At 37.1% G+C, this 26,698-nt stretch overlaps 1 protein-coding gene across 3 annotated transcripts in view; it reads right to left on the bottom strand.

Annotated features, from left to right (window-relative positions):
- The window catches only part of LOC122809198 (alpha-tectorin-like), a 919,437-nt gene that overhangs the window by 26,390 nt on the left and 866,349 nt on the right, over positions 1–26,698 (bottom strand). For all 3 annotated transcript variants that reach the window (XM_044080503.1, XM_044080505.1, XM_044080506.1), the window contains one exon: positions 9,950–10,112. In XM_044080503.1, the coding sequence (XP_043936438.1) occupies positions 9,950–10,112 (163 nt within the window). The remainder of the gene's footprint in view (positions 1–9,949; positions 10,113–26,698) is intronic.

Raw genomic sequence — 26,698 nt, 5'->3', positions numbered from 1 at the left:
ATTCCTTCCTCCTATGTAGATCCTAACTTGATAATGAACTCTTAATCAACCTAAAGAAATCCAGTGCAGTGGTCATTGGAACTAGTCGAAAAGTGACTTCAACGCCTATTGCCCTTCTGTTGAAAGACAACCAAAGCAATGCTATTCCCAATATCCCCTAGCAGAAATAACTTAGATGGACAGTGAAGCTATCACTTTCTTACCACTCATACAGATAAAATCATTAATAACGTTTTGGTGTCACTAGAACTCTGTGACAGAATCACACACCTTCTTTCACTGATTGCCTGAACTGCCATTCCCAAAATGTTCTACTGCCAGACTTGAATCTGGCATCCTTTTGCTGGCTCTGCATTCCTCTTGCAATGCTCAGTGATTACATATCACACAAATCAAAATGTTAAGATTCATTCTACTATCAGATCCTTCTGTGCACATTGCATATGGTTTAATACTATCATGGATATTAGTAATATATAGGTCCACCTTTCTTCTTGGCAATCTACTTTCCAAAATCTCAAACTTGAGCTACTAGCCCTATCTGAAAATGGCAGTCATATTTATACACCAAAGTATACCCTGAAAAGCTCCCAAAATGGCAATCTTTCCCTTGGCCACCCATGCTTCAAAACTGCTGTTGGGGAAAGAGCATTCTTTAGAAAAGGTCCTGCCATTTGGAACTACCTCCTCACAGAGGTAAAAACACAAGAGGTCTTTAATTGTGCTGTCAAAGACTAGCATCTTATGGCACCCCAGTGCACCTACTACAATGACAATGGTTTAAAAGCTAATAGTTAAAGTTACTGGTATGCACAATTTAATGTTGCCGTAGCTGAATCATAATATGATGTTCTAAATATATATGATGTTTCCAGTTGTATACGTGTGCATAACTCATGGTTTTTTTTTTCAGTCGATATCTCTTCTTTACTGCCAATGTATTGGTACTTGGACTTCGTATACTTTTTCCTGATTATGTATTTCTTTATATGTTTATTCTTTATTTTATTTTATATAAACTCCTGCTCACAGACCCTGTGTCATGTCTAAAAAAGGTAAGTGAACCAATCTACCTACTCGGTGAACAAATAATAAATAAGTATATAAATAAATAAGTAGAGTCATCAAATAATATGCTTAATAAAAAAGTTTTTTTTTTTTTTTTTTTTTTTATGGAGAACTTGACAACCTACATCTCTAAATACATTAACTCTGAGATAGTGCAACAATGATGTTAGGCAGAAGCCTTCTTAACACTACTGTTTTGCAGTCATGCTTTAGCTGTGAACTTTAACACTTCCTACACTGTAAACACAGACCAGCAGTCAAGTATAGCCAAACAGCTTTCAAAGAAGCAGAATTACACACCATCTTAAAACCTTTTCTACATCTTTCAAAACTATAAACAGAATACAAAAGCTTGATGGATAAGGAATCAATGCAACATCACTTGATTCAGTGGCTTACCTGGCATATCTGACACCCGGAGCAGAAATTTTTTTAAATTCCCCACGCAGATTTTTTTCTAACACCTCCTCCACTATGGCAATTGATTTTATTAACAGTCATGAAATAAAACAAAATAATGGCCAGGAAAGAGCATGCTAGAAGCAGTGATCAAATACCCAAAAAACTCGGCCATTCTACAAGAAGGCATGTCCTAAAAAACAAATAGGCAGAATCATGGACTAAAGCTAAATGTCAAAAATGCATTATTGTCTCCTTTGGAAATTTGAGTATGACACTGACAACATACCCATAAGAGCTGACCCAGTAGTTTGGCATTTTTTAAATTATGTGTGCATTTGACACCAAATTCTATTAGAAACAGATCAAGATGAAACACACACGGGAAAATTCTAAAAAAAATCAGGAGCAATTTAAATTTGGTTTTACAAATACAGCGCCCAGAGAGAGAGAGAGAGACAGAATAAAGATTGAAGCATATTTCATGCAAATGCACACTAGTCTTGTAAATACAGACTATAAACTAAGCAAAAAATATGAGAGTAACTTGCAGACCAAGCATATTAGATAAATACAACAACATTCTGTAAAACTGGGGAGAGTTTCAGATGTTTCATACAATATTCCAGTTTATTTTACACAAATGCACAATAGCTGTTAATGCCTAACTTTAAACTAAGCACCAGTTATTTCATCAGCAACACAGGTTGCCACTCACAAGGCCAAAAAAGCATAAATATTCCAATTTATTCCACACAAATGCACACTAGTTAGCCCTTTATACCAGACTTAAGCTGAGCAAATGAAGAGGATACATTTCCATAGCACAGCTAGCCATCCCCACCCCAGAAAGTTTAATTTCACACAGATACACACTACCCAGCCTTTAAAATAACATGAAAAAGACAAAGTTAATGCCACCCTCCCCTCAAAAACATAAATGGCCAGATTTATTCACAAAAATCCACCTTAAGGGTGGAATTTAAACTGACCAAGTGAAAAGGACAAGCTACATTCATCTACAGCACAGCTTGCCAACTCTCCCCCCAGAAAAGGATAAAAATATTCCAATTTATTGACACAAATATTTACTTGCCAGCCTTAATGGCAGAATTTAAGCTGAGCAAGTGAAAGGACAAGTTACGTTAATCTACAGCCCATCTGGCTATCCATTACCTCATCAATACAAAAAGAGTGCAGAAGAGTGCAATGAAAAACATAAATATCCAATTTCAAAATACACACACACACATACACACACACACACACACACACACACACACACACACACTAACCAAAGCTTAAAATATTTAAACAATTGCAAACACACACACACACACACACACACACACACACACACACACACGCATAGCCACCACCCCCCTCCTTTCTCCAAAAATAAGAAAGAAAATCTGATTATTATTTATATTAAACTAGTTTATTCACTTGTAGTGATTAATCCAGTTTGCCGGGTTCAGTTAAAAAAACAGAGAAAACTGCTCCACTGAAAAACTCTCTACTGCATTGTACTCATACCTCTCAACTGTACAGTTGTTCACAGACTGTTCAGATTTTGTTTCATATTTTTGGTTCATTTTTATAAAAATGTGATTTTCTGGCAAAATATTGCCATGTCTTTAAAGACTGAAGTCAGAAAATAATGACAGACTTTTGAGTTTCAGATTTCATACCCTTTAGAAAATTCATGCCAACACAAAACCTGTTATTCTATCAACTTTCTAAGTTTTTAAGAGCAATATTTAAAAATTGTCCCTATTTTTGGTCCTTTCCCTCCATTATTTATGGCTTTGTCCAGTTTCTTGACCTATGAGGTTGAGAGGTATGATTGTACTACTGTATAATTAGAAGGCTGCTGTTAATTTTAAAAATAACTGTGGTTCTCTCAGGTCATGTCTGTAATTCCTTCTGAGTTTTCTCCAATCCTGTATCACTTTTCACACATGGACATGCAAACTTACTCAATAGGAATAAACAAAGCATTTACTTCTGAGCCAGATCATGGTCAACTAAGGCCCTAGGCAGAGTAACAGATTGCACCCTCTCCCAATACACACACAGCATCCCCTCCCCCCCTTCTGTAGCCAATCCAGTGTTCTATTACTTGGCTATTTGTCCCATGTTACCATAAACACTGTTTTAGCCAGTCAGTGTGTATATTATTTTCTACTTTACTTATACAATGATTTCAGATATTTGGATTTCATTTAAACATTTTTATTTCAAATATTGTAGCACAAACACTGATAGACCTTTGCTAAACAAAACAATACAGTCTCACAGTGAAAACAGACTTAGCTTTCACAGTAAACTTCTTTGCCCTTGAAACTTGCATTAATTGAAACAGCATTGAAAGCCACTTTTAAAGAAAATGCATCTGACCATAGACAGATAAATTTTACCTTTAGGCTATTTTCAAACCATAGGCATCTTGCACACATTTTAGGACCATGCATACATGCATGTGTTCTTTAATTCATCTTCATGATTGTATTAAATTATATTCCTTGCATAATACAGCACCACTTGTTAGAGTGTGTTTTAAATTTGTAGTTTTGAAAATGTTTCCAGTAACCAGTGAAACAAAACATATGACTCAATAATGACAAACGCCCCCATTTCCAAACATTTCAATCATTAAAGGCCATTCAAGCTTCAGGCATTACAATCAACCAATATCAGTCGATATGCACAGTCTGTGCAGAAGTAAAAGTCATCTGAAGAATTCCATATTAAAGATCTGTAACTAATGAAGAGGTTGCTACTGTTAACCAACTTTATATTTCAGTGTTTCATCTACAAATTCAGCACCTGCTGCCCTTGAAAATTAAATTGCCTATGTTACTTTTTAAAATATAATTATAAAAAATGCTAAGGTGGTAATATTGCAATGGCAAATAAATGGCAAACCAGCAACATGTTCATAGGTTAGTAGTCATATCACCCAAAGGAGGACACACTCAGGACTGCAGCACCCCCACCTCCTTCCCCTTAAAGTAAACATACTATCTACATGGTATTGGGGTAGAACCCACAGACTTCTGCATCAAAAGTGAATAAGATAATTGCTGTGCTATGAACATTTGCTAAGGCACACAGGTACACATTGAAAACAGAGTAGCATGAGCAGCAATAAACTTCTCTTCCCTTGAAGCTCACAATTCCTTCAAAATGCAATGAAGCTCACAGTTTCTTGAAAATGTACTAAAACTATGCACTGAAGCTCACAGTTCCTTCAAAATTCACTGAAGCTCACAATTCCTTGAAAATGTACTGCAACTTGCAAATTCCTTGATGATGTACTGAAATTCACATTGCCTTGAAAAATGCACTGAAGCTCACAATTCCTTGAAAATGCATCAAAACTCAGTTTGGTAGGTAGTGTAGAGGATTCAGGCTGTTGTTTCCTGTAACCAAGGTACAGGGTTTGAGGCTAAGGAAGGAAATTAAGTAACCTACCATCCCTACTAAGGACATTTTACACACACACACACGCACACACACACAAATCCAGTTCTGGGTAACATTGGACACACAATCTTAATTCTATTCTAGTCCCCAAAACACACGCACTTCTTAACAGGGGTAGCAGCAGGTACACTACCTTAATCCAATTTTAAATACCCTGGGAGTCAAATGAGCAGTGGTAATAAGTGTTAAGGTTTAAATTCCATAAATAAAATGCAGAATAAGTACGCAATAGGGTGCATGCACTGACACATGCAGGGACACACATATGCAGAGGACATTCTTAAAAAGAACTCTCTTGCTTAAAGGATTTGGCTCGAGATTGCACACAAAGGCTGCACCTCTTTATTGTTTGCACTATGAGTAGACCGCACCCTCTTCCCCTGCATTAGTATGCCTCTTACTTGATTTTTTTCCCTTTTTTTTAAGTAAACATGAATTTGGCAAACTAAATTAAATTGGACTTGAAGAAGTGCTTGTTATGTAAGTATAATGTTCTTAAATTTGACTTGGTACCTAATTCACAGTAGTGCTATATTCCTGCAAATGGCCATATTCCTTCTATTTTGGTGTACCGAATATGGAAGCAAAAGCCTGTCATCACAATGTTAGTGAGTGGCAATTGTGTTGGTAGAAAGCTATGCATACAGCCCTTTGATATAATGCAGTAGCATTTCATTGTGTAAAACACAGACTCTTTTACTGTGGTTTGCAAGAAGAAAAATAGCTACAGATAAGTGGACTTGCAGAGCCAAATTGGATGAAATTATAGCATTTAGCCTCACAGTTAGACGTTGCCCGTTCGATTCTCAGTTAGAGCGTCTTTTGTGTGGTGACATGCGTGAATGGGCATTCCTTCATTGAAGGTTGTGCATTAGGCCTGGCAAGCCAGCACGTAAAACTCTACTGCCAATCATTAGCGGACTGGAGTTCCGCTGTGGCGACCCCTAACTGGAAAAAGCCGAAAGACACAAACAAATTGTTTTGTCAAAAGCATAGAAAAACAACTCTTGTCAGTCTTAGAAAACTACAAAGAACATCTTTTCTTTCTTTTGTGTAGGGGATATTTTAATGGTTATATTAAATTCTTAGGAAGTAGGAGGTACAGCTTCACACATGGGACATGATTTAGGGGACTGTTATGAAACTGCAAGTTTCTTTTGTGTAATAGCTCTTTCACAAATTAATTCCATTTAAAGGCAGTGAAGGTGGTTTGATTATATTGATCTGTCCTATAATTCATGTGCTTGTCATGCAGCGAGCGTTTATGATAAACTAGATAGCGGTGAGTTCTTGTACTGCATATAAATTCAGTAGTTCACAGGACATCCAATCCATACCGCTTTTAGCTCCACGAGCCACAAAGTGTTTCTGCAAGCCTGAATCTGAAGGTTATTCACTTTGGCTGTCAAAAGTGTCAACACAATTCAACCCCCTCCCACAACTTAACCTTGACTACATTTCTCTCTTAAAGCCCTGTAACCAGCAATGACCAGCAATGACTGCATTATAGCCATTCATAATGTTAATTCAAGGAGTCTGTTTTGGTAGCAACCTTTTTCTAAGTGTTTGTGTGTGTCAGGACCATAATTAGCATATTAGTGATTTCATTAGCTGATGTCCCATTGTAAATTATCCACTGGCCTGGCAAACACATATCATGTGATGTCCTTCTGAGGAATAATTGAACTTTCTTATGTCCTAATGATCAAAGCTAGCAGTATAATGGATGAGCTGAGAGGATTATGCAATTATAAAATGTTGAGAAATAAGATCTTCTAAATAGTCAGTAATGTAAGCTTTATATTATAGCTCTTTTCTGTGCTTCTACCAAGAATTACCAGTAAGCTTTTCTAAAATTAAATACTTCAAATTTTATATAATTTTAACGTTCAAGAGAAAACAGGAAATGAAAGTATGGTACAGTCTAAGCTGTTCTATAAACTTAGGTGTGCAGTTGATTTAATCCAAAATATGTTGTAGAATAGGAGTTAGAAGAGATCAGGCAGGGTTACTGGAAAATCCAAAAATAGCACAACCTATATTGTGTATAAAGCAATGTATCTAGAAAGAGGAACCACACTTGTAAACAGTAATTTAATTATCATAGTACATAAAAGAAAGCTAAAAAGCAGTTTACAATGATTACAATGACATGGTATAGACAACATAATCATCTATAAATTCTATTGGCCTATGAAGCACTAGTCATGTTTGACTAACAACATCAGCACTGGATGGGCCACATACAGGGGAAGATGGCAGTGAGAGTCTGATTTCAGTTCTCTCTTCCTGAGGGGGGGGGGGGGCAGAAGGCAGCCTAGGCTGACTGCAATAGTAGCCTTAGGAGCCTCACAAACTCCTTGCTACAGACAGTATATTACTTGCTCAGGAGGTTTCACATATGTAGACATGTGCATGCACTACTCTTCCAAAGTGCTAGTTATTTCACATCTGAAACCATATTATCCTCACTGGGTCTGAATTTAAGTTAGATTGAGCCTGGCGGGATTAAGGCAGGTCTGAAGGACCCAGTGAATGAAGAGGGAAGCTGTTGGTAGCTGGAGGTCAGCTGTAGGGAGGTGAAAGAGCAGAAGTAATTTGCCCTCCATCAGTATGGTATACTTCCCAGTACAGAACACTCTGAAGCCCATTATGCTGAGACTCCGAGAATGAACAGACATTCAATGAAAGTATTTATACTTGGTAAGAAAGATTTCATACAAACCATGCTGGGAGGGGCTGTGCATCTAACAGCCCTCTGATTAATATAGATTTGTCTAATACTAATTGTCTTTTATCTATCTTAGTTTTGTCAAAATAGATATGAAACATTTGAATATTTTCTTTTTGGAAATATACAAATACTGTTTTCTTCTGCCTAGTTATTGCATATCACCATGTTATGTGTAGTACACACTTTTGTAAGAAAGTATGTGATGATGTGAGGTATTGCCAGCTATGCCAAGGGGAAATAGGAAAGTGGATGTGTAACATATGCCAGCACAGCTAGCTGGAATTTAGTATAGAATTATATATTATTTGAATTTCAAACTGATGTGTACAGATACTTGTGTTGAAAATTAATTTGTAAAGTTGCTTTTGTTAAAAGTTTACCAACATTGGGTCCTGACTGTATTGTAACTGAATTAAATACATATATATGTTAACAGAAGATAATGGAAGAGAAAAGATTAAGCTCAGCTCCAGCTAACTTTGGAAAATAGTAAGAAATTAAATGAATTGGCCTAGGCCATAAAGATGTTATCTCACAGTTTTGAATGAAGCCAGATATGCAATGTCTGTAAGAAGCACGGTTTGTTAGTCTCTGTAGGAGGAGTAGAAGCTTTTAATTGTTTTATGACACCCAGAAGCTGCATCAGAACCAAATAATGCTCTTGTGTCTGTATTATTGACATATAGGTTCTAAATCCTGGTAGTGTCTAGTAATTGGGAGTTGCATTGGAACCAGAAGTCAGATGACCAGATGTATGTGATGTCATTCTGCACAGAAATAATGTTTTAATATTAGGTGAGACAGAAGTCTCAGGGCAGTCTGTTTCATGGAACCTGATATAGAAGGATCCCTCACCTAATTCATCTTGCCTTGCTCTATTAAGTAAGTAGGAACAATAATTCTCTAGATCAGTCAGAAAAATATAGTGAGAATAGTTAAGAATTAGTTTTCGGTAACTGTGTGAATCTTTCCAGCTGTGTTACTTTTAATATCTCCTGCGATTGACAGTCTGGTGTTTACTGTAAATAGATATTTCATATTTTCATGCTCTTTTATTATTTATTATTAAATATATTTAAAGTTTTAATTGTGGCTGGTCCTTTAGAGAATATTTTAACCTTTGAGAGTACTTATACAACACTGTGACCACTCCTGAAGCCTGGCTGTTTAGTCAACATTACCATTTGTATTAATATTAATTTCACTATAACCTTTCAATATAATTGGGTACCCTTGCAAGAGCCTTAGGTAGCTGGCTTTGTAGTGTCTAGTGGTAGTGATAACTACTTTATAGTCAGGGCAGAAGCGGGCACAGAGGGTAAATCTGTGCCAGCCTTTCATGGGTGTGTGTGTGCTTGAAAATCAAATCTCATATTGTGTGTGTGTCAGCTACTTGGACATGAACAGGGACATGAAGCTCTGGTTTCACAGAGAGCGTGCTGAAAGACTTGGGTTGGAGACTCAACCGAGGACTTAACCCTATAGCTGTGCCAGTGGGGAGCCTTATTGGGGCCCTGGAGGGCAGCAGATGTAAAGAAATCCAGACCCTGGGCTGACTGTGTTCCCTGTGTGTTCTTAACGGAAATTGTACTTGATGCAGAGAGGTCTGCATCTGGAAATACTGAGTGTATTCATTTGTATTCCAAGTGAATGTCCCTCTCCAGTGTCAGTGTTGAGGATTCAGGCTCCTCGATTACTGGCCCAGAGTGGGGACATGACAAAGTAGAAATTACTGAAATATGGGAGAAGAAAATCTTCTCTAAAATTTGAATGTTATCAGATTCATTTATGACTGGGAATGTCAGAAATGAGATATAAGTGCAATTATATTCGTGGCAGAAAGAAATTTTGACTAAATAAAAATGCTACTTTTTCATATATAGTACTAGCAATGCATGAAAACAAAATGCCCGAGATGATAGTTAGCTAGAAAAAGTAATGGAATAATTAGGGAATGTCTGGGAAAAAGAGAATATGAACTGAGAGAATAAGGAGATACAGACCAGGAAATACAATTTGTCTAGTAAGCATGGGCATTTATAAACCTGATGAAAAAAGAGATATGCATCTGAAAATAAAATATTTACCAGTTTCATTGTCACCTGTTTGATTTCCAAAAAAAAAAAAATTTGCATTACTTTTATTTAATTTATTTACCTTTTCATTTTTGAAGCGAACATAGACTCACTGCATTTTTATTGCCTGAACTCAAAACTAACTTTAAAAAGGAACATTAGACAAAGGCACAAAATGACTTACTGCACTGCATGTTGTTTTCTGAATATTGCAAAGCTGAATTCTGCAATGAAGATAGATTTCCCCTCCAGACTTCACAGAATTAAATGCAACGAAGGAAAATCTTCCAACTGGCGATTCACCATCTTCATCAATAGCAACATCGTAGTCCTTTGGATTTGGGCATCTATTTGCAAGCAAAATGTAAAATGTTATCTAATCAATGTACGATACTAGATAGATTTGTACCTCATTATGTTCACATTTTCTATTAAGTACTAATACAAAAGAAAATAAAACATTACTCAGTCTTTTACATAACAGTTTGCAACGTTCCTGAAAGCAATTTATTTATTATTTATTTATTGAATTTGCTTAATTGGATATAATACTGATCAATTCAGATTAATTTCAGTCTCACCCTGATGCTGGTTACAATATTTACAAAGATGCATACAAACATAATAAGATGGACAGCGGTTGCAATATCAAGATATATCAGCCCTGTCAAGTAGGAGAGAAAGAAAAAGCTATTATGAAAGAGAACTGTTCAGGAACAGCATAGCCAATCTTAATTTTATTGCCTGCAAGTCAGCCAGTATATTTAGCTTGGATTTTCAGGTGAGGTTTTAGTAGTACAAGAAATTTAGAGAAGGACTATGTGTCGTTCACTTGTGGAAGGAGAGGCTCCCAGAAATTAGAGGCAGGAACAGAGAAATAATTGTCTGAATCATGATGTTTGGATTGAGGTGTTTGCCAAATTGGCCCTGGGTGGTTATGCTTTCTGAGGGGGGTATGAGGGTGCGTGGTGTATTAGTTTGCCTGTTAGAGAAGAATGAGACAGCTCATGGTGATGTTTGTGTAGCTGAGAACTAAGGAGTAGTTACTGCATATGCTTAACTGTGGACAGTTTGGCTGTTTCTAAGGTTAGGCAGTGATGTTCATTATGAGAGGAGTGAAAAATAAAGTGACGTATTTCATTTGAAATGGACTGAATGGTGATGGAGTTTGTTTTTAAGAGAGGTAGATGCAATGACAGGGAGACCGTATTCAAGATGTAAGGGATAAATATACTATCATATGGCTGATGTTCAAGCAAGAGAGAGAGAGAGATAGAGAGAATTGAAGGCATTTTACATTGAGGTGAGTGCAAAACAATAGTGGAGGTGTAGCCATACCCTAGGTATTTAAAAGATGAAGGTGTTCTAAAGGCATGCAGCTGTGGTCTTGGCTTAAGAAGGAGATGTTGATTCCTCTGAGCTTGCTTGGTGATAAACAACATGCTTTTTATTTTAGGCAATGTGAGAATGAGACCTTTATTCTCAATCCTTTGGAAGAGGTAAAGAAAAATTCTGATTGAAAATGTTGTTATACTGTAGGAATCAAGTGACTAAACCAGTAAATCACTTTATCATCTACATATAGAAGGTGAGGGAAGTGTGGAAGAGCAAGAGGGAGTTTGTTTATGTAGTATATGACAAGCAGAGGTGCACAAATGGAGCCCTGTGTCACATCTTTATTAAAGCTGTTTATGAAGAAGTGGTTAGAAAGATAGTTTTAATACCAGGAGACAGTATCTGAGCTGATTCCAAATGCAGAAAGATGGTTAATGAGAGTGGAGTGATCAACTGAATCAAAAATTCTGGTCATGTCTGTAAATAAGCTACAAAAAGTATCCCTAAGCGAAGGGTGAATTGGTGAAGAGCTCTGCGGGCCTGTTATTGTGTGCAGCATTAAGAAAAGAGATCCAGTCTATGGACGATAGAATGGATTTAAGAGTGTTCATACTGGAATTAGATATAGATTGAAATGATATAAGTTTTGGGACAATCTTTAGTTACAGGCATAGAATAGAGAAGGTAATAAGGGAATGATCACTAATTGATACTGGTCCTGAAGTGACAGAATTATGCCCAAACTACCGACTCAGGACTTGATTCACCCTAATGCATAATGATGTTAAAAAGCCATGTTGCTGTAGAGTACCTTAAGGTGGCATGGATAGTTATAGTCTTAGCCTTGGTAGGAATGAGCTAATTGAATTTTAACGAAAGGTATATAAGGAGCTTGTTACAGAAGTTACACAGTAATTTTACTTGGTTCCCGTAACTGAAATTTCCTAAAATTTCATGGGGGGGTTTCCTTTCTCACAATTTATAAGACTTTATCAGAAAGCTATTAACATTGTATTGGTTATTTATTTAACATTTGTTGACCGGGATTGTCCGACTGAGCTGAAGAGACCTTTTTCAGCGGAGGCTTGTCTTATCTGTTTGCATTTGCCTGTTTAGATACAAAGACGTGCCAACTATGAACCATGCAGATATAGTCAGTGCTACTAGTAGGAATGCTTATTGGGATAAGTACATGGCATATGAATATTTACATCCTCCAATGAGTGTTACAGGCATGAGACACAGCAGTATCAGATGGGAATATCAGTGGCCTATATGCCTACAGCATACATCACACTTAATTATTCTTAAAATGCTCACAAGCTGGCTGAGCAGATGAGCCTATGAAAATGTAGCATGACAGCACACTATGTGACACAGGTTCTGTTCATGAATAGGTAATTATTATGCACCATCAAACATACTTTGCTAGTTGCAGCAATAATAATAAGAGAAAAAAACATTCATCTTTAAGTCAGATCAATTCAGTTTATTAGAAAAAGCTTAAACCTATCTTGAGATGGCTACGTGGCATAAAAGGATAAAGACTTAACTGAGACCCAGCTGACCTGGGTTTTATTAGTAGCCTGAATGCAGGAGAAGCTTGTCTTGGGGGTTGGGAGTTAGTGCTTGATATTGACTTATTATTTTGTGGGAAGGGGGGTTGTTATGTATCCCATTTCAGGAGTGTTACCTTTGGGTTAGATAAAAGACCATTACAGTGTACAAGAAGGCAGGGCATAGATGTAGAAGCCTGCCAAGTAGCACTTTTTTTCTGTGGCTCAGCATTACAGGTGTACAGAAATAGACATCACAGTGAGGGCTGAATGTTGCAGGAATTGCATGGTGCCTGCAAGTCAGCAAAGAAAGTGGGCAAGAACAGGAAACAAAAATCATCTAACTCTTCACAGGGTAATCCCTAACTCTTGCTTCATGCCCCCATATTTTCAGATAACAGAAATTAGGGTAAAATGGAGGTGTCAATGGGCAACTGGAGCTCAGTAGCAATGGAACAGTTTAGGGGGGGCAAGAACAGCACAAAAAAGAGAGCCTAATCCTAGGCTTTGCAGAAACAAGCAAGTAAAACAATAATAATAAAGGAATATAATATCAGTTGTTATGACACTAGAAATAATTGTATTTTGTTAAATAATTACTTGTAAACACTAATTACAAACAATTCACTCTACAATTAAACTGTAGCACAAAATACTGAATTCTCAAAACGAAAGTTAAAAGTAATCTTTCCAAAGAAGGTCTTCTGAATTTAATAGGTTTTAAAATATACTCCTTTGTACTTTGGATATACAGTGGGGCACTTTGAAGCTTAAGTGCCATGATGTATTTTCCATCCTATCTTACTAAAATTATACAAGTGGTTTCTTAAAAAAAAGCTTCATAAACTTTCTGTTAAGAATTCATCCACGTAATTCCACTGTATTCCTCATTGATAGTAGTTAAGTGATAGTGTGGAGTACATACGTAGACATCAATGGACAGGAACCCCAGTATGTCTTATGATGCCTCCGTTAAAGTCTACGGATGCACTGAGATACACTCCCTACATTGGCGTTACCAAGGATAAAGTTCAATTAACTTTCTGGTAATGAAAAACGCAGGGAGCAGTAAGATAATTTTATGAATGATTTAGTTTTAAAATTTGCACCATGAAGCAGGCGCAATAAAGAGAAAAAAATAATTGGAGGCACCACATGCTGTGGTGGCATTAAGGTACGAAAACATCTGTGATGGAATACTTTAGGAGATCTCTGCATTGCTGCACAGTGGGATTAAACCTTACCAGACAAGGTAATGAGTTCTACACGACAGCAGCATGATAAGAAATGTTCTAAGTCATTCCCTAAAATCAGTGTAATCCCCTTGTCTGATTAGTGGAGAACTCTGCGTGGCTGATAATGAGGAACCAGTGACTCTGTGTTCAGAGAACATTTGCTATGTATGACCTGGTAGATTAAAAACAGCACCTTGTTCTCATTTCTGACATCTATTAACAGTTCATATCGCCTAATACCCAGCTCCCCAGTAAAACAATATCACGCTTCTTGCAGTTGTGAACATGAATTCTATTAATAAATTAACTTTAAATCAATATGTTTTATTGAATCAAAGCTTTGAACACTCACCCTCAGCCAAACTGGTTACTGTTAACTGCAGTGCAATTACTCAAAGTAATAAGTCATTGATTTTTACACACAATTACTCAATGTAATAAGTCATTGATTTTTACACACAATTACTCAATGTAATAAGTCATTGCTTTTTACACACAATTACTCAATGTAATAAGTCATTGATTTTTACACACAATTACTCAATGTAATAAGTCATTGATTTTTACACACAATTACTCAATGTAATAAGTCATTGATTTTTACACAGCCCAGTAAAGAGAAAGGAGGAAAATATAAATTGAGGGTTAAAGCCTCACAGCACCTACCTGGTGTAGAAAGGAAAGGAGGGAGGAGGACATTGGCTACCATCAAAAGACAGCCTATATAGCTGTGATACCCGTTAAGTAGAGTGTGCCTCGTAAATACCATGACTAAAGTTCACTAGAATAGATAAGCCAATCTGAACTTCACTGATTCCCAGCTCTCGAATGAAACAGCATCATGCTTGTTGCAGTTGCAACTTTAAATTATATTAGTAAAATAACTTTACATACATTTTTTCCTTTTTATTGAACTGAAAACATATGCTGTAAATAGTCAAACTAAAACAACCAGTAACATTTGACTTTGTATTTTAAAATCTTACCTCAAGCCACATGTATATTTCTGAATGGAGTGACATGGATCCTTCCCGGTTGCCTTCTCTTGGAGCTGAGTTTCCTATGAACATACCCGTTCAGCCAAACTGGCCAATGCAAATGGAAGAGCTATTACCTAATGTCATACTTCTTTCATTTTTCACTGGCCCAAGAAACAGTAAGGGGTAAGTTATAAAATGGGTTTAAGGCCACACAGTGACCACTCAACAGGCTGTGTGTAAAAGCCTGTGGCTACAATTTTCCTGGCCAAAATATTCCACAGTCACCATCTTGATAATACACCTCTTCACCACTGCTAATTTATATTTGCTAGCTAAAAGCACAAAACATTAACTAAAATGCTAGAAACAATGATAGGATTAATGAAAACTTGACAACTATGACAAACCGTTATTGAATTATTCACTTCCAGACTCCCTCTTTTTTTTTATAATTTTCTTTAAGAAATTATTTTAATTCAAATTCATGTTCATGCTTGCAACAAACTGAAATTAAAACTATCTGCTCCAAAACAGATAGATGTACCCTTCACTGTTAAACTACACAGGATCCATGTGACAAATGTCACAGTGCTCTATCACTGATAGGCCAAATAATGGAGCCACCCTGGTGACTCTTTGATTCACTAACCTTGCAGCATTTTATATAACTGAATGATTATAGACACCAATCCAAATATAAATGGGATGCTATGGTTTACCATTTTAAGTGCAACCCAGGTATCATATGCTTAGATGATGCAAGAGTTCTCAAAATAGAATATACTAACTGACACTTTGGAATGAAACCTAAGTCATTAACTAATGCAAGGTTTACCAAGTCATGACAAAGACCTAGGGCCGATAGCCTAATACCAACCTATGATCCTATGAACAAAGACCTTACCTCCTGCAAAGTTTGAAATAATACTGACAGCAACTACCTCCAACTTAACCAGTGGCATCTTTCCCTGTTACTTCATGGCTGTGCTGATCCAAGCCCAAATGTTTCCCACTTGTGTGAACTCTCACTTTCTCTGAGGCTTGCAAAATACAAGTGTGCCCCAAAATAATAAGTCTTTTCTCTGAATGACAGTGACTGCCATATGATGAGAATCAACCACCTGTAGATCTAACAAATGTATTTTACATAGGCAGTGACGGACAATCTACTTGTCCTTTTTACACATCAGCTGACTGACTCAGCAAGACTAATTCTAAGGTCCACCCTATTGTAAATGAATGTGAGGCATAGTCATATCCAGGCAGGCCTTGCTGAGTAAGTGCGCTACCCAAGGCAGTATCAAGGTCCTTGGATGTAATCTGTATGTCTTCAAGAAAGGCAAAAACTAACTTATCCAAATTAATGGGGGGAGGACAAAATTTGAAGAGTGGATCTCCATACTGATTGGTAAATTATGCAGTCCTCTTATTTAACCAGGATAACTTGATACTCACAACCTCTGTGGTCAGTCTTAGACCTGTGGATCCAAACTAAAACCATGTTAGAAATCAAAGCTTTGTTTTTGTAAGGGACCCCAGTAGCTCACTAGCTCTGAAAACATCAGAGTACTTATATATATATATATATATATATATACAGAGAGAGAGAGAGAGAGTGGCCCAAATCAGATGACTATGGCATAATCTAGATGTAGCATGTAAACCAAAAAGAATTATCTTTAATAATGATTGATGAATTGGTTGCCTACCATCATAAGTAATAACCCTCTTAATTTTTCCCATTCTTTAAATGTCCTGCATAAAATCCAATGCTTAGTTATGTTGGTCAATCCGAAAAATCTAAAAAAATAAATATATCACAGCTAGGTTAATATGAACCATCAAGTAAGCAATAACCAGATAACAACAGTGTGCTGAATAACAGAGGCAAAATTAAACAGACCAATGTTTATCTTCCTGAAGAACAGAGATAAGGACTGCATAAAATAATTAAGAGAAAAAAATGTATGCCTTTGTTGTACCCCTGGCCCATGAAATCCAAAGGCTGGTGGTTATCATTCTTATTCAATTAGTCACACTGCTTCAGGTATAGGGGTGAGCACCCACACTACATTGGGAGCCAGTTTTCTGAATCTTATTACCTGCAATCCAGGCAAAGCATCAGAAAAAGCATTTCACTTGCCAGAAATATGTTCTGCAGTAAAATAAATATTTATGTGCAAGCTATGTAAGACAAGCTGACTTAACACAGAATTGATCCAGAAAGAGTTGGTGTTTTTTTTTTTACTAAAATCTTCAGTACTACTTTATTATATCTGAAAATTACTTTACTATTTTAATCTGATTTTGTCATACAAAAACTGGAACCCAAAGAAAGTGATGTATTTTCTGCTCTCTTCTGTCAAAGATTATGGCCAAGGAGCTAAAAAACATTGACTACTGAAATAAGCCCCCATACTGAGACTACCAACTGCATCCATAAAGAATTGAAGGGCCTCACTGTAAACCCAATCCTCCTTCTAAAAGGAACAACTATTATAATCCAACAGGAACTTGGACATTAAATGTAAATTAGCTCTTGCTCTTCTTTTAATGCTGACCTTATGATGCTTCTTGCAATTCCCATGTAATAAATCAGATAGAGGGGATGAAGGTGCTGCCTGAGACTATGGCTCTGGAAGAGAAATTTAATAATCCTGCCAACTCCATGACTTGACCAATTGCATCATTCATCAAAGCTAAAATGTTTTCAAGTAAAGGGAGACCCTCTTTAACTTGTTCCATGGCATTTGAAAGGAAGAACTAGATGTGTCTATCTCAGTCCCTAGACAAGTTATTGTTTTTGTCCACCTTTCAATCTGAGCCAGAGGAACACCCGGATCTTTGCACAGCTCCAACAAAGAAAGAAGACCAGCACTGGCCCCTGTTTCTACTTCCCTATCTATTATAAAATTGTTCAGATAGTGGACTCCAGCTTTTCCTGAGGACCTCTTTTCACAACACCATAATAATGCTGCACTGAAATGTTCAAAAGTGGCACAAGTAACTATGCAATTCAAAGGCATGGCAATATCAAAGAAGTAGTTACTTTTGAACTACATACATAGAAAATGGCAGTCCTGGAGGCAAATGGGAAGGAGGCCAAATGCAGATTCAACTTTGGATAGACATGGTTCTTTGACTGTATCATCAAGGAATGAGTACAGAACTTAGACATCTCATTTATTGATGCCTTCATTAACCAATGGTCCTTTAAGGCAGAATTAGTGATGTGTAAGCCAAAACACCCTTTTTTCCCACTGGGCATTAATCAAAGAGGAAAGACAAATGAAGACTCAAATGGGCCAGTTATTCTGCCTTTACTAATCTCCTTCAGCAGTAATGTCTTAACTATGTGCACTTTGCTTTTAACCAATTTCAAATTCTTACAATGTGTTAAAGGATGTGCATTGGACTTGATTGAAAACCCTGTTTGAAACTGTTTAGCAACTCAATAGTATCCCTTTTCTTTGGGTAATTTTCCAACTATTCATCCAAAACTTCAACAATAATAGATAGGTGTAAGTTCAAAGGAGTCTTACCTGACTCTGAATAGAATAGGATTTGTTAAAACCTTAAAAAGAATGATTGCCTCTCACCACTTTTCCTTCAATAAAATTATTAGCTTTAAATGACAAAGTATTTGCTACCAAACCACCCTTCTTCTGCATGAACCATGACATAGCTGCCAGATGCCTCCCTCCAAAATATTACAGATGATGGTGAATTTGCACAAATGGTTTGATTTTAACAACTGATATCTCCTCCACATGCTAAAATTAGACCTGGGTTTATTAATTATGACCCTAAGCCAAGTATCTGTGTGCCTCACTTCCCATTTTAAATGTTCATCTGTGGCTTTAAGCTTTCTGAGCCTCTGATCATTCCATATCCACGAGACCCCACCTTTAATGAAATCTGCCTCCCTGATGATGACAAAATAGCCCAGTAAGAAGGGGGTTTGCTCAGGCTCTTTCTCTAAAATTAAGGCCATATAATAAATGAAACCCAGGACCCAAATGTCCCATGACTTCACTCTGAGGTTCTTTGAATGATTCATTCCCAGTGTGGCCAAGACTTCTGTTAGATTATCCTTTGACCCTAAAGTATAAATGTCGAAGCATCAGTCTAAGTGTGTGTGTGTGTGTGTGTGTGTGTGTGTGTGTGTGTGTGTGTGTGTGTGTGTGTCTGTAATGTGTGGGTTAGGGAGTACACTAGCATGGACAGGTTTGACAGTGCTGTGTTTGACTCAGAGAAATGGTAATCTGCTCCTAATAAGGTGTTTCTCTATGTGGCTTTACCTTGTTTCTGAAATGCAGACTCTCAGTGTTGTACTTATTAGCTACCTCATGTTACTCAATTAACCCCGGTGGGGAGACTCTCTTTAAATTTCTTTAAATCCTAGGGTTTGTTTCCACATATGTTCCATTTATTTATTTGTTTTTTGTCTTTTATGTTGCAGTAGTATGTTAAATACTGAAGTATTTACTGAACAGTACTTTATGGTTTCTGGATCTACCATGTTGAAATAGAGGGAAGGCATCTCAGACGTGGAACTGGGCAGTCATCTGGGTACATGGGATTGTGAAATGCCTACTCCTCTAGATTTGAAGCAACCAAGAGACATGTTTCAGGAATTCGGATAGGACAGACTTTTCATATATGAGACAGTACCTCTAAAAAATATATGTGAAAGATATGAAGTAAAGCATGGATAAGCAATGGGTTATATCTATCCTGCCACATTAGAAGTAAAATGTCCATGCATAAAACTAATATATATATATACATAGAAAAGAAGTTAAAAAAATCAATGGTTCTCAAATAAACTGCTTGGAAACAATGGAAATACACACTTTAGGTAGAGAAAAATAAATGTAGGAGGAAACAACCAAGTGTATCAATTAAACCCGAAGGAAATGGTGAAATAGTCAAGTGAAGAATAAAAAGAGAAATCGATTGGCATAAAAGTTGTCATAAAGTGGAGCTAAATTAATGCTTTTCATTCTTCACGAAATGACAGAAGTATGATTAAAAAATAAATAGATAGTGGATTCCAAGATGGGGGAGGGTGGTTATTCTCAGGCCTTTCATTAAGGAAACATTCAAAAACAACCAGAAAGAAATGTTACAAACTGTAATTCATTTTAGACTTCTTAGAGACATGAGACAAGAATGGACAGCACCACGTTTTTTAAGTTTTTGATATAAATGGGAGAAGAGTAAGGACTGGAATATGAAAATAGAGTGCTAGAGCCAGGAAACTACTTCTCTGAAATGTATACAGACTTATGAACTGCTGATGATTAAAATAATTTTAAATTATGTGAAGGTCTGTGAACCAGAAGAGACATAGCAGCATGGATTTACAACAGCAATATCATAAGAGCAAATCCGTCACTTAATTAGATAGCCATGGCATCAGGTTAGAAGAATGGTGGGTACTTACGTATTATCGCAACCACACATTCATTGCGGTAGCTGTAAGTATGCTCCCGAACTTGAACGTGCTAGACAAGTGGAGAGAAAGCATACTTACAGCTACTGCAATGAATGTGGGATAGAACACAGTGACTGATATGGTTGAACAGAATCAGTGTCACTGTTTACTTATTTATGGCGTTGATAGTGGTTCTCATAAGGTCATCTGGGTAATTTAACTCTGTGAAGTGGAAGGTAAGAAAACTTGACACTTTGCTGACTCGTGTTTGTATTGTCAGTTCCAGCCTTTGTAATATTTGTCTTCCCTTTCACTAGATGTTAAAAAAGCAGACCATTGTGTCAGTTGTTAGGACTAGCCCGAGTGGTGGTATTACTGTTAAATAGACAGGTGTGCCTCAGCAATGACATTAGTGTAATTTGAGGGAAAAATGTGACCCACTTTCACCGACTTTATTTAATCTGCAGATGATGGATCACTGGTTCGTTGTCAGTCGAAAGCTACTATTAATTAATGATGAAAATAAAGCAAGTGAAGTACAAGTCCTTCCTTCTAAGAAAACTTCGCACAGTTTTGAGTCTGTTCACACTGGCTGATCTGATCGATTGCGATTGACAGGTAACTTATCCCATGTACGCACCCCTGCTGAAAAGATGCATTTCATTTATGGCATTAAAAAACAATGGATCCTGTGAATAGTCTGAAGACTGACTTAATTTTAATGAAAATCTAGAATTTTTTTTTGAGGTTTTCTAGTTCCTAATATGTAACTTGAATGTGAAGAAGAAAAACAAAAGTTTCCATGTAGATGGTATTCTTTCCATGTTTCTGAACATATTATTGCAGCCACGTATTGCCAGCATTCACAGCATTCTCAGTAGCATGTTATTTCACTAGAATAGAATGTTGCAGAGAATGCTGTGAATGCTGACAGTGTGTGGTTGCGATAATACGTAAGAACCGAATGGGTGTAACCGATTTAGAATTTTAAACAGGAAATTAACAAAGTTACACATAAAGGTTAGTGAACAAATAAGATAAGCACAGAATGCCCCCTAAGGTGGATGCCTTTATAAAATATCAGCTATACAAAAGGACTCAAGTGGGTTTTAGCAAATAAGCAAGATTAGAATACTGGCCTAAATGTGTCAGTGTAAATCCAGTCCAACATGTTAATATGAGAAGCAGCAATGCAGAAAGGAGAACATCATCACTGTCAGAGAATGGGAAGTATTGATCTTTTAGTTTTAGTATTTCTTCTGTGGATATTCCTTCCTGGGATCTATAATAATCCAGTCTTAATTTTTTCTGAGCTACTGCAGTGTATCAAATGCTAGTTTCTTGATGCATATATGGATTCTTGTGTGTATTCAGTAACATTCACCCAGACATACAGTTTTTAACTATTTCTACTCTTCCCAGTATGCACATGAATACACAAATGGTATACAGTCGAGGTAACAGCCTGAACTCCTCCTGTTTAACTAAACCCATGGTTTCACTGCTTAATTTAAAACTTTCCTACTGCAGCCTAATACATCTTCATTTTACTTTCCCTGTTAAACTGGATTTTATTTCTAATGTTGCCAAGATACTTTTCACCTGTTTGCACTTCTGTGCTAATGCCCCTGCTTATAATATTTAGAAAGTGGCTTACAGTAAGTTTTGACTATAAAGAATTGATAAATCTAGTGACTACGACTGTATGGCAAGTTTGCTACCTTTGCTACAGCCTGAAAACCTGTTGCATTTATTCTGTGTGCACTTCTCCATTGTGTTACTCATGCTGGCAGTTCTAGACCTGTGCAGTGACAAAAAGTGGTTTACAAGGTGAAGGCCTTTAACACAAATGCCTATGGCTTGTTATTTCATTAGACGCAGTACGTCCTCCTGGAAATTGATCATAATACATTTCTAACACTGCTTTCATACTGCCAGCAAAAGCTGATTGCTTACTGTGGCCATTCTATTCAGCATTGTAAAACAGCTTGCGAGAAATTCAACAGACTGCCCTACGATTAATTTGGCAGGTTTTGTTAAAACAAGTCCAGACCTATATGGTTGGAAATCATCTTCTCTCCATCCATCTATTTACACTTCTTTATTGTTCAGTGCAAATAGATGAGAGAGTCTAAACTGTGGCACCCTTAACTTAGGAATCATGTAGTCTACAGAATCAGCTTGTCATATGGATATCCATAGGTAACCTGGAGATTCAAGTCATCAAATAATTCTGTCTATGATCTGCATTGCTCATAGTGCATACTGAAGACACTTTTCGTGCTTTCAGCAGTAATAGGTCTGTCATCAGGTTGAACGGGAAAAGTTAATGTTTCTGGTTAATACACCTTTATATGGTTTGTTAGTTACCAAAAGTAAAGTGCTACTTGGTTATTCTCCAAGTTGGTTTATTATTCAAAATATTTTGACAGACAATAGCACATTATTTGAGTCATTATTCTACTTCCTTTATCTCTTAATCTTTTAGGTGGACTTCATGTCAACATTTTAACAATGAAACAGTAGAACAACTTCATCCTTCTGAGTGATCGAAATGTAAATTGCAGAGGGCTTCTGTAGTCTCATCTTCAAAGCTGTATTTCTTCACCTCTTAATCAAGCTTGTGAATGTTATACCCAGATCTAATCTACACTTTAAAAAAACTCATCAGTAGATGCCATTATAAAGACTAGACCTGAAAGTAGATGCCAAGACAACTGGTACTGCATATTGCAATTACAATCCTTTGCCCTGTTTGCACATACAGATGTTTTAAAAGGTATAATGTCCTCCCTGTTCTTTAAACAGGGTACTCATTTCTTAGTCCAAAGCCCTAAGCTGTTACTTGAGCACTGGCCAACAGACTGCAGTAAATACCTTAACTATGAGAAGTGTCATGCTACACTTCAGCAATGAACTATTCATTTTCTGATTATCCAAGATAAAATATTTTGAAAGCATTTATTGAAAATATACACAAAATAAGTGTAGAGGATGTTCTCAGTCATTAAGTGATTTAAAGGCCAACATAAAAATCATAGACAGGGAATATATACATTGAGAGAGTAGTAACCAAGCAATAAAGGCCACCAGGATGTGTATTTTTGTGGAAATAATGATATCATAGGATGTTTTGAGGCCTGATGTCACAGGTAGATGGCTTCTACACCAGTGGAAGGGTATTATTCCCACAAAAGCACACTCTGGAGGGCATTGTTGTACCTAGAGAATGAGATATCTGTTAAACTGATTTGTATTTTATCACTATTATTATATTTTCATATTTCTGATGTAAAATACTCCCTCTAAACAATGTTTAAAAATTGATACAGTATATGTAATTTTTGTGGGAGAAAGTACTATACATCTAAAGTGTAGTTATGTAAGTATTTAAAGTCTACACATGCACACCCAACACACACACACACACACACACACACACACACACACACACACACACACACACACACACACACACACGCACGCACGCACGCACGCACACACACACACACACACACACACACACACACACACACACACGCACACACGCACACACACACATACACACACAGACATATACACATATAAACATACATATTCATTCAAAAATGTAGAATCACACACACACACACACACACACACACACATACACACACACACACACACACACACACACACACACACATACACACACACATACACATAGACACACATGCACACATACCCTGCAATTAATATCCACTTTGTTGAGTGAAAACATTCATGGATGCTACCTTGTAAGCAAATGAATAAAAAAAAAAAAACAAAGAATGGAAGGTATGCAGCTCTCACTATCCCATCCCCCCTTACTGTCCCTGATTTTCTTGCATAGCACAGCTTGTACATTTTTTTTTTTCTGGTAAATCACTGTGGATTGACGTTGGTCAATAATCATAACTATTATTTATTAAACAATTGGTGTTAATGAAATCCCTGTCAGTGATGTCTCTCTCTCCATCTCAAGGAAGTAACCACATACTTACACTCAAACACATAACAAACAGATGCACACAAACACACACACATACACACACACACACGCACACACACACACACACACACATGAACTTTTATTCTTTATTTTACAGTTTTAATTTCTAGAATGGCTAAACGGCAAAGTGCTGTTTAGCGAGTGTAATAACAAAATGGTAGCCATTTGATTTTTAACTGTCCAAGTTTCAAAGGCAGCTTAATATACTGTCATGAAATGGTGGATTTCTTTTTCAGTGAACATTACCTGTACATTAACACCCTGTTGGAGAACGTTCATTCACTAATCAGGATGGCTATAAACAGGTCACCAATTCTCTAATATGCAACAATTTCACCAGTTATGGAGACTGTTTTCTTAGAGCCATTGCTATGTCATTCAAATGTGTTGTTAGTTTTTTTTCAAACCTTTATTCATACTAACACACAAAACAACAGAACAGTAAAGCAGAATATAAGTATGTACCAAACTTCTGTAACAATATCATTTAAAACATTCTATTGAACCAGAGCCCATATCATGCATTGGGTAAGCCATATTTCAAGACCAAATAAACACACAGACAGGCACAGGAATACCAACATGGAGCACAAAATTATAGACTTATAGTAATGTATGACAACATGTTGTTTATATTGTATAGCATTTTTTGTGGAGATTCTGCACTTTTAACTTCTTTAAGTGTTCTAAAATTTAGAAAAGTTTGGTCTGTACTTTTGTGGGAGTAGAGGGTAGCCTGGTCTCTTCTGCACTAAGATTTTATTTATATTTATTTATTTATTGACATTTGTTAACTGAGCTAGTCCAGCTGGGTTAGTAGCTCATTTTCAGTGGAGACCCAAGGAGAAAAGCTCCAGTTAAAACAATGTACAACATGTTGAGATTTAACAATACAAGAATAATACTATTTAAATACAGATAAAAAAGAAAACAAATAGAGAGAAAAAAAGTACAAACAAAAATAGACAAGTAGCAATTCACAAAAAATAGCAAAGTCAGTAGCTATAAATGGGTTTTCATTCATTGTTAAGAGATTATAGTTTCTGGATAAGTACCTAGCGGTCACAAAGAGAAAAAAGGTTGGGACTAATACAAGTGGATTGTAATGGGAGTGAGATATATGGAGAACAGGAGGAGTTGGGTAGGGTCCTGACAGGGGCAAGTTTTGTTGTTAAGCAGATAGGTTCATAGGTTCATAGGTTCATACTAGGCTATCTGCCCAAGGACATTTATAAGCCTAGCCCATAGTTATGTGGCTTTCGCCACCCCTTTAGTTTGAATAAAACTATGCCTATTATTTTGCTGTGCCTCTGTCAAGCAGTGACACTGAAGTAATCCCTGGGGTATATCTGTGATCTCCCATCCATTGGTCAAGATTCCTCTTGAACAAGGCCAGCGAGGTGCTCTGCCTCACATGTACTGGGATTTTGTTCCACAGCATAGGGAGTCTCTGGGTGATTAATCTGTCCCTCCAGCACGTTCTATTAATAACCGTGTCAAGGTTTAAGTCTCCCGCCCTTGTGGTTCTGAGGGATCTAGATTTTTTGAGGTGGAGCATATTCATCAAATCTGGGTTTGACATGGCCTTATATGTCAGGCACAGGTCACCTCTGAGCAAGCGGTATGAGACTGAATAGAGCTGGAGTTCTTTCAGTCGGGCAGCATAAGACATATTTTTGAGACCCTTTATCCTTTTGGTGAGGAACTTTTGGGGCCTTTCCAGCTGCTGCAGGTGTCGGGTCAGATACATTCCGAATGGGGCATTGTACTCAATCATAGGTCTAATGAGTGATAAGTACAGGGGGACGATGACCTCCCTTGATCTAGATGTGAATCCCTTCATGATCAGGTGGGCAATGTAGAAGGTTTTCCTAACTACTTTAGCAACATGAGTGTCAAACGAAAGGCTACTATCAACCTGGGTCCCCAGATCCCTGATGACTTCTTCTGTGCTCAGTGGATTGCCACCTATATGGTAGCTAGGGGTAACCTTGTTTTTCCCGAAGGGTATGACTATGCATTTCTTGGCGTTTAACTTTAGGCCATGGCTCTGGCACCAGTTATCCATTTCTGTGAGGCCCTTCTGAAGGATATCTGTGTCAGATGTGTTTTCGACTATGGCCCAGTTTGCAGTCATCTGCAAACTTTGTCAGCCATAACCCTCCTGTGTTTGCTTGTACTTCAGAAAAGTAGATGCCGAACAAGAGTGGACCCAGGACTGAGCCCTGTGGGACACCACTTGTGACAGGCTTTGAATCTGACATGGCTCCAGCAACTCTGACCCTGTGGGTTCTGTCACTTAGCCAGTTTGCAACCCATCTTGTGATGTATGGGTTTACATTCAAGCTGATGAGTTT

Source organism: Protopterus annectens, chromosome 8.part0 (assembly GCF_019279795.1).
Source record: "Protopterus annectens isolate FY-2018-M chromosome 8.part0, PAN1.0, whole genome shotgun sequence".
In the NCBI taxonomy this organism is placed as follows: Eukaryota; Metazoa; Chordata; order Ceratodontiformes; family Protopteridae; genus Protopterus; species Protopterus annectens.
This window is presented reverse-complemented; position numbering and strand designations above follow the sequence as displayed.